The 9,468-nt window shown below is 40.7% G+C and overlaps 1 protein-coding gene across 1 annotated transcript in view; it reads left to right on the forward strand.

Moving 5' to 3' along the window:
* myo10l1 (myosin X, like 1) overlaps nucleotides 1-9,468 on the forward strand; it is a 38,583-nt gene that overhangs the window by 13,562 nt on the left and 15,553 nt on the right. Inside the window, exons 3-11 of the mRNA XM_025054785.1 lie at nucleotides 4,670-4,828; nucleotides 5,638-5,825; nucleotides 6,731-6,865; nucleotides 7,861-7,985; nucleotides 8,107-8,120; nucleotides 8,226-8,310; nucleotides 8,429-8,535; nucleotides 8,856-8,985; nucleotides 9,328-9,446. Of these exons, the coding sequence (XP_024910553.1) occupies nucleotides 4,670-4,828; nucleotides 5,638-5,825; nucleotides 6,731-6,865; nucleotides 7,861-7,985; nucleotides 8,107-8,120; nucleotides 8,226-8,310; nucleotides 8,429-8,535; nucleotides 8,856-8,985; nucleotides 9,328-9,446 (1,062 nt within the window). The remainder of the gene's footprint in view (nucleotides 1-4,669; nucleotides 4,829-5,637; nucleotides 5,826-6,730; nucleotides 6,866-7,860; nucleotides 7,986-8,106; nucleotides 8,121-8,225; nucleotides 8,311-8,428; nucleotides 8,536-8,855; nucleotides 8,986-9,327; nucleotides 9,447-9,468) is intronic.

Raw genomic sequence — 9,468 nt, forward strand, 5'->3', positions numbered from 1 at the left:
TTCCTGCTGGATATATGTTAAGATAAAAAAAAATCATTTCATTTTTCCAGCTTTTCACCGAAGCCTGTTTCGAACACAGGATTGCAACAAACAACAGGAAAAAACTAAAACCATGAAGATGTTGCAGTTGTGACTTGATTAGATTCCAGTGACTTTCTGAAGAAGACGCCAGGAGAAAATGACTTCACTGACTGTTCGGAGGGTTCTGTTTTACGAGGCTCTGTAATGATTCAAGACTGAATTTCAGCCAGTAGTGTTGGAGATACGGTCAGAAGTGATGGAAAAACAGTCCGGTCTGATACTCAAACAGAGCCGTATGGTCATGGTGAGAGCTTTTCCAACAAGGAATAAAACTGGACGAACTGCCAACGTGAGCGAACAGAGTCCACAGTCACACGGAGGAAGAGAGGTTCAAGAATTCACCTCTGTCCTAAAGTGACAGCTGAGGGATTTTTTTAAGCGGTTTAAGGTTAATACGAGTTGTATTTTTCTTTTATTAAAACAGGAATGCACATGATCTCATTCGCATGTGCTGTTTATCTAAAAAACACATGTAAAAGTACATGCATACTCAGCACTACAGTACACACTCCCAGGATAAAGGGTCTTACTTGACCTGGTTTTCAGACTCTAGCATCAAGGCTGCAGTGAGAGCGCCCGCCAGGACAGAACATGCTGCAGGGAAGCCTCTGCTGCGGCTTCTCACCACGTACTTTAACACACACACACACAAAAACACACTCGTGTATTTAAACATGAAGAGGTAAAAGTGCTGCAGTGACTTGAATCAGAAGTGAAATAAGCTCAGGTTCTGCTGACCCACTGACCCAGTTCCTCTCCAGGAGCTCATCTTCTCACCCCGGTCAGTCTCACCCACTGACCTGAGTCTCTGTGCTGTCATACACACAGCACTGAGCATTGATGTCAGAATTTTTTTTTTTACCTTTGCAGTGAGGGTAACAACAGAGCAGGGCCAGGACCTTGATGCTCACTTCATGTTGAAGTCACTGACTGAGGAGAAAGTCAGATTTCTCCTCTGAGGCTCATTTCTGAATCATAGACAGGATTTTATTTTTCTCCAAAAACACTCTGGCTCCTCGGACGTCTATTCAAAAGTGTCCAAGTTAAGTCACGGAACAGACGGTCAGTGGGTCATGTCAGCACTCCTGCTCATCGTGGCTCTGATTGTCCAAACTGGAAAACATCATAGTTGTTGCAGTGTTTCCTGCAGTTCTCACCTCTGCGGTTCCTTCACCTGTGTTCTGAGTAACACCAGATATTTACTGTATAATCACCAGGATACACACACACACACACACACATGCACAAACAGAGAGAGTCTACGTCAAACTGTTATGCTTCCTGCAGTTGTGTACTGTTTATTTGAAGCACCACTTGTTTTCCTTTTGAGCAACTTAGCTAAGGCTAATATTTTGAAACTAAAGAAATGACAGAAGCCAATGTGAAATTCACAGCCATGTGTTGGTCATTTTAGAGTCATTTCAATAAAAATCAGATCTGTTGAAGTCGGTTTTTATTTTAGAAATGGAGCCACATCACTGTAAAGTCGTGCTCTTTGTATTGTAAAAGTGACATTATATAACAACATGACTTCTTGTCATCCTATTGGTGCAATAGTTTGTTTTGTTTGCCGCAGACTTTGCTGAGCATTTTCCTCATCAGCGCTTTTACCAAAATGAAGCCGACTTCAACACAGATAAGCACACATACAAGTGTTATATGGTGTTAAACTGACAGGCTTTAACAACCTCAGCTGTTACTTATCCATAAACCAGTGTCTTTAAATAATTTAGGTGATGTTTATTTTTCAGTTTAATACAGTAACAGGTAAACTACCCTAAGATGGTTAGCTGTGCATTTAGTGCATGATAAGCTATCTTTAAAAAGAATGTAGTTAATGAGTGTTGTGCTAATGATGAATTAATAATTAGATTAATGATCTACTAGCTCCAAAAACCAACCACATTTACTGCTGACCTGATTAGGTTCATCCAGCTAGCACCAGGCTAAATCGCTGTCTTGAAAACTGCTTGTGTTGCTGAAACAGTCGCTTGGACATATTGACCAAATAACGTCACACAGTTGCTGCCGATACGTGCACACTGACGACTCAGCAAGTCGTCCTGAGTCTTGGCACCATCCACAATACCTTTTTCTATTTGTTTTGCATAAAAGCAAATCAATCGTTCTGATCCTGTGACATTTCAAAATGACTTCTTTCAACGTTTCAAATCCAAATCTGAGCTCTTTAGGCCTGAAGGATCAAACTCTGTAGTACTGTAGTATATGTGAAAATGTGTACAGTAAAAGTACGGTAATACGGCGGAATATTTAGGTCACTGTGCCCACAGTGCTCGCTCTCCCCCTCTCTCCCGCCGCTCTCTTCCTTCTGAAGCTAATCTGCGGAGCCAGATGAAGAGGTTTTTGCAGCAGAGGCCGTTACATTACAACGCAGGTTAAGAATGCTGTAATTGCTCCAGCAGATCCAGGCATTCACAAATGATGCAGTGTGTCTCTGAGAAATGGACACAGTGAGTCCCCCAGGAGAGACTCAATCATTTTAACAACAATCACAGTACAACTCTTCAGCCTTTTACTCTGAAGGAGTGACTGTGTAGCCGTGTGGCGGCCGCTCTGTGCTACTAGGACGACGGACAGACGTTTTCTGAGCTACATATTAGCATTTAGCAAAGCAGAGAAACTTACAGTCTCATACAGTACATGATAATGTTACTTAAATGTGGACCTTGCAGGTCACCAATGGCTGAGTAGGGCTCATATATCTTTGTACATATCCCAGTGGTTATTAACTGGTGGTTCGCGGGCCCAATTTGGCCCACTGGACCACCCAGTCTGGCCCGCGACTGGATTCCAAAATCGTAAGTTTAAAGCAAAAATATTGTGTGGTCCCTGCTATTAAAACAGGAAAAATCAACAACTGAGACTTAAATTATTTTCAGTAATCCCCACCATTTATGGTTTACTATTTAATATATATATATATTTAAGTACTCAGCCCCCAAATTTTACGCTGACCCTTGACATACAAATGAGATTTTTAGCTGATTAATCACAGAGCAGCAGTGGATTAATCACCATAATCATGATTAATCATGTCCTGAGTTATTCAACTTTCCTCTGTGTAAAACTTAGCTTTAGACAACTTGGAAAAACACAAGTTGATCGGCATGTTTTCTCCCATTTTTATTTATATATATTTTTTTTTTTTTATATATCAGCATTCCAAAATAAGAAAAAAAAAATCTGTGTATTCCTGGAACAGAGAGACAATGATGTATGTGTGTCACACCTGTTATTATTTGTCACTAATCCAAATGATGGAATTATTCATATGGAAATATGTCAAGAAAAATGAGCCAAGGATGTCAACGGCAGTGAGAAAATCCACAAGAGCTACGTCTGTGTTGAACGTGAGCGTGAGTGTGAGTGAAGTCACTCAGTCAGGCTCCTGCTCCACTATAATTTACTCTGATTTGCAATGAAAAAAAAAACAGACTCTGATTACTGTTGTGATTGAAAAAGCTCTTCAGTGAACCTTAAATTACAGCCATTTCCACATTAAGTCGATGACTAAGAGTTCTAGCACGGGGTGATCCGTGTGTTCCTGATTGACAGATTGACAAAACAATATGAGCAGAGAGAGGGGGAGGAGGTGAGAGGGAGGGCATCGGTAGTGGGTGTGAGTGTTAAAAATACTGGGTTTGGCAGAAGAAAAAGGTGAGAAATGAAAAACAAAATGGAAACTTAAAAAAGACAGCTAGACCGGTCAATAAATGGCAGGAGGCAAGAAAAGTATGATGATTATATATATATATATATATATATATATATATATATATATATATAAGAAGAAGAAGACACTTGTTTGTGAGTCATGTGGCAAACAGGTTTCTTTCAGAGTTCAGCATCAGTTTACTGTATGTGCAGACAGATGGTGGTCGTACGTTTCATGCTCACAGCAGCAGAGTAAGAAAAGGTTCAGACTTATTTATGAACAGCAGGTCAGAACGCCTGCAGTCACAACTGTGGCCTCCTCGTCAATCAGCAGACATCTGACACAACTGTTACAGCACAATAACACACTCACACTCTCAGAGAAGCACACCAAACCACAGCTGTGAACTGGGACGGTTTTTGACTCTCTGCTACTTTTAGCTCCGTCTCTGTGTCTTCTTCTACGGTTCTGTCATTCTGTTCTATTTTTTTCTTCTTCCTCCTCTCACACAAACTCACCCAAGTTTCCCACCCATCTCTTCTCACAGACCTTTCTTTAGTTGCCATGGCGATGGATGACATAAATGAGACAGGAGGTGTGAGAAGTAAAAGGGCCGTGATGCTCAGGGTTTTTGTCTTTGTAATTGTATTGTTGACTTTAGATGCTATTCTATTTTTTTAATTGAATTATTTCCAGATTTAGAACTGCACTAAATTGATCCTCGTAAATAATTTAAAACCATCCTTGTGATTTATATAATTGTGGTGTTTAGTTGAAGTCCCAATATTAAAAAAAAGTTAGTTTTGTCTGAATTCCTGGAGAAGGTCCATTTGGGCGATTGGACCAACTCATTCCCATTTCCTTCTTGATAATAATTCTATTGAGTGTGAATCTGCCCCATTGTCTCCTCAGGTCTTGTATTTGCAGCAGGCTGAGGTCAACAGGGAGAGGGTGTACGCCATGCACCAGTCCAGCATCGACGGGGTGGAGGACATGTCAGCGCTGGCTGAGCTGCACGAAGCTGCGATCATGCACAACCTGTACCAGCGTTATCAGAAGGACAACATCTACGTAAGTGTGTGCGACTGTGTTGCGTAGGCTGTCGCGCGCTTTTCTCATCAACGTTTGAACACTTTGAACCAGCCGTACAAACAGTAAAACACAATAAATGTGACCACATTTGATCATAACTGACTCATTACCGCTGCAGAAATGAAACGCTGGAGCAACTTGTCGCAGTCTGAAATGAATGGCTGCATTAGCTGATGCTCGTACGTTTGTCCTCCCCTGGGATCAGAGCGGACGTGACAGGGAGTTTATACTGAGACCAGTTGATTGTAATCAAACCTCAGAGTAAATTAAATGCGTCGACGTTGGTTATGGTGAAAGTCAGACAAAGCGAGAACAGTTGGAATGTGAGGATTATCAGTGGACGGTCTTTGGGGGAGTGACCTAATCTGTGGATGATGAAATTTTATTACATGAATATAAATACACACAGATTCCCCATAAGCTGATCAAAAGAATTTCAGGTTTCTGTGTCACTGTCTTCATGCATCCGTACGGTATAATGACCGTTCCTGTTTTATCTACACAGACAGGGTAATATGACACTATAGTAGACACTGACCTCCATTTTCTTTTCTTTGTAGAAAGGACAAGGTGACCTTTAAAGCACAAATTGTCCAAAACAAAAACCTATCATCTCTCTTTTGGCTTTCAATCCATTTGACCCGTTGCTTTTTATAAAAACACCTCAAGGTTTTTCATCCATTTTCCCTCAGCCTTCATCCTGGATTAATATTATTTACGTGGGGAGAAAAGTAAAGAGAAAAATGCTGTTGTTGTTGATGATGTGGTTGTTTTTTGTTTTTTTTCAGACTAATATCGGCAGCATCTTGGCCGCAGTCAACCCCTACAAGCAGATCTCAGGTCTGTACGACCTGGAGAGAGTAGAGCTGTATTCCAAGCATCATCTAGGTGAACTGCCACCGCACATATTCGCTGTGGCCAACGAATGCTACCGCTGCATCTGGAAACGCCACGACAGTCAGTGCGTCCTCATCAGGTGGGTTGAACAAACACACGGTTCAAGACGATGTGTCCTATCAAGGATGTGGTAAAAGATGTAACAAAAAGACAAAACGTCTTAATAATGTTCTATTTCTAATTTTCTATGTAATGTCCAGTTAGGCCTCCGTAGTAAACAAAACTCTTATGTTGTTTCATCAATGTCAGCGAATCACATGCTGGACAGAGATACCGCTGTAGAATCACAGGATAACTGTTAGTTAACAGAATGGTTTTGGTAAGTAGACAAAGTGACCAAAACATTAAGTAAGACACATACTTAAATGAGTATTAATAATAAACAATTACCTAAACTAATAACAAGAAAAGGGTAAAGAAAAAATAAACCATCGCTAAGAAATAGCCGTAAAATGGTTTTTGGCTAGTTCTGTGGGCTAATGCTAGCTATGTAGCTACGTAAGAGGTAAAAACATTGCCAAAATGTATAATACTGCATCAAGGTAAACTGAACATCTGAAAGCTAGTTTAAAGGCTATAAAACTGTGATAAAAATGTGATGTGAGGTAATAATATAGTAAAATATTAGAGTAAAACATCTCGTTCAGTATGAGGAAAAATACCCAAAACGGCTAACAGCTAGTCAGTCAGGATTAAACAGATAGAAGACAATACTTTAGGTGTTGGCAACTGCTCTGTGGTTTTATCTGATTAAATGTGATCTCAAACGTCTTGTCTTGTTCCCAGTTACACTGTCGTTTCCTCAGGTGGTGTCCATAATAAGATCACGTAGGACTGACTGGACAGAACAAACCTCAATGTCAATGACACAGAGGAGGCAGAGTGAGATAGGGAAATGTCAGAGAAGGTCAGGCTGTTTTCTGGGTTTTTGTTTGTTTATTAAATGTTGGTTGTGTGTGTCGTCGTGTTGTGTGTGTACTGCAGCGGTGAATCAGGTGCAGGGAAGACCGAGAGCACCAAACTGCTGCTGCAGTTCCTGTCAGTGATGAGCCAGAAATCATCTGGTTCTCCTGCCTCAGAGAAGACCACACGTGTGGAACAGGCCATCGTCCAGAGCAGGTACGGAGACACGTCCTCATGTTTGACGTCATTTATCAGCTGCTCTGGATGTCACAGAGCTCCAGACCACCTGAGAGGAAACGTCTTCTCCCAGCTCAGTGTGAATGAAGATAGATCTAATCTCGTGCACGTTTGCAGAGCAGAGAACCAGATGAATGCACATGTGTAGCATTTACTGTTAAAAAGATGTGGTGCTTTGGCAGTGGAACTGTCGTGAGTAGCCTTTGATGTGTCAGTCAGATAAATCCTGTTGAAGAGGTTGAAAGAATGGGGAAAAAATCAAAACCCCAACAGTCTGTTCAACTGTCACATTAGCTATAGAAATACATATATAGAAAAAAAAACCCATAAATGTCTTCAGAGCACACTAACAAATGTGAGGTCTCAGAGATGACTCAGATGTAGCAGTGATAATTAAGGTAGCTGGTTGGACGTTGTTAAAGAAATTCCAAAAAGTTTTCTTGCTGTAGGGCACTGTTGTTCAACCTTGGGGTAGTGGCCCCACATGGGGTCACATGGAAGTCAAATGGGGTCATGTAAAATGTACTGACACAAATTACTGTTCTTTTTTTTTCTTTATATAATTATATATATATATATTCAAATTTTATTTAAAAAAACCACACACAGTCTTAAACAAATGTATTCTTGCAGAAAGTGATTGAACTGATGTTAAACTCAGGTTGGTTAACCCTGCAGTAGGGTTAGCCAAATACAAAGCAGTCAAGTTCTCTACCTGACATGATATTTTGGCAGTTCAATCCAACCTTCAAGGGTAAAAGTTCAATTTTTTATAAAAACCCTGACAACTTTTTATGAGGTTTTTCTTTGTTGAAATCAACAAAAATACAATCAAAATAAACAGATCAAAATAAAAACAGGGAACTGGATACTCTTGTCTATGAAATGGAATCAAAGACAAAACCTGGTGTATATCAAAAGATTCAGTGAATGTTTGCTCAGATATGGATCCATATTTTGTGTTCTACCTGCAGTCCCATCATGGAGGCCTTTGGAAATGCGAAGACTGTTTACAACAACAACTCCAGTCGTTTTGGGAAGTTCATCCAGCTTCACTTCTCAGAGAGTGGAAACATCCAGGGCGGCTGTGTCATCGACTGTATCCTGACGTCTACTCAATCATTACAACCGCCAAAAGACAATACTTTTAGGATATCCAATATACACGTATGATTAAATATGATTTTAAATTTCTGTTTCCTTGACTCCCTACATTTCAGATTTACTGGAGAAGGTCTGTATGTCAGGGAATGTCAACATTAATCCTAGTGCTGCTGATCTAACTGTCTAATGTAGTGAGTGACGATTCTATTTTGTCACGTTGATTTCTTTGCTGTAGAACCGCGTGGTACGACAAAACCCCGGAGAACGAAACTACCACATCTTCTACGCTCTCCTGGCCGGAGCAACCAAAGAGCATAAAAGTAAGAATAGTAAAATTAAACAATAATAAATAATAATTAAAACCACACTGAAGCCTAGGGTGTTTGTTGTATGAGTCTCATTTATGGTCACACTGACATTAAATGTTTCCTCCGTCAGGTCTCTACTTCCTGGAAGACCCTGCTGAATCTTTCCACTACCTCAGCCAATCAGGATGTCTGAAGGACAAGAGCCTGAACGACAAAGAACTGTATAACAGTGTTATGGTTGGTGCGATTTGTTCATGTCAGTAAAGTTTAGATTTCAATGCCAAGAGTTGACACTGAGGACGGTGTTCTTTGTGTTATAAACCGCTCCTGTCTTTCTCTATAGTGAATTTCTTTTACTTTTACTGGACAAAGTGATGTGTTTTCAGTTTGTCCTCTTTCTCTTGGTTATTCTTAACGTACCTCATCCAGTCTTATTTGTAAATTTGGGGTTTTTCTGACTAGAGTTTTACAAATATTTTTTATTTTGTCTTTCATATCCAATGGTCTTGTTCTCTTACAGTTTTTTCGTCTCATCTTTTTCTGAACCACTCATGTAGGAGGCTCTGAAAGTGTTGGACTTCACGGAGGACGAGATCAGAGACATGTTCAAGCTGCTGTCAGGAGTCTTACAGCTGGGCAACATTGAGTTCATGACCGCGGGAGGAGCCCAGATCCTCACCAAGCAAGGTCAGCGCCCAGCCAGGGAAAAGTTTTAAACTTGATTTTTCTAAAACGTTACTATGTGCTAGTTACCTGAAATACTGGTTAAATGAATGTGTCGGCCATGTTTTTTTTAATCGACCTATGATCGTGCAAGAGAGCCAATAGAAAGAGGCTAAAAGAGCCACAGTTTGCAGACCCCTTGGGGTGGATGGATATAAAGTACGATTTGACACAATGTTTCAGTCCAACCTCACAGGGTCTTTTATACGAACGTTAGCTGTGTGAAGACATGGAGCGAAGACGTGAAGTGCTAATCGGAGACAGAAAGATTAGTGAAGTGTTGAACACCTTCCATCGTGTTCACAGAGGTCACTAACGCCAGCGAGCTGCTGGGCCTGGACGCCTTCCAGCTTTCTGAAGTCCTGACTCAGCGATCCATAATACTCCGAGGAGAGGAGATCTGCTCACCCCTCACTATAGAGCAGGTATATATTTATACATACATGT

This window comes from Cynoglossus semilaevis, chromosome 1 (assembly GCF_000523025.1).
Source record: "Cynoglossus semilaevis isolate Cse_v1.0 chromosome 1, Cse_v1.0, whole genome shotgun sequence".
Lineage (NCBI taxonomy): Eukaryota > Metazoa > Chordata > Actinopteri > Pleuronectiformes > Cynoglossidae > Cynoglossus > Cynoglossus semilaevis.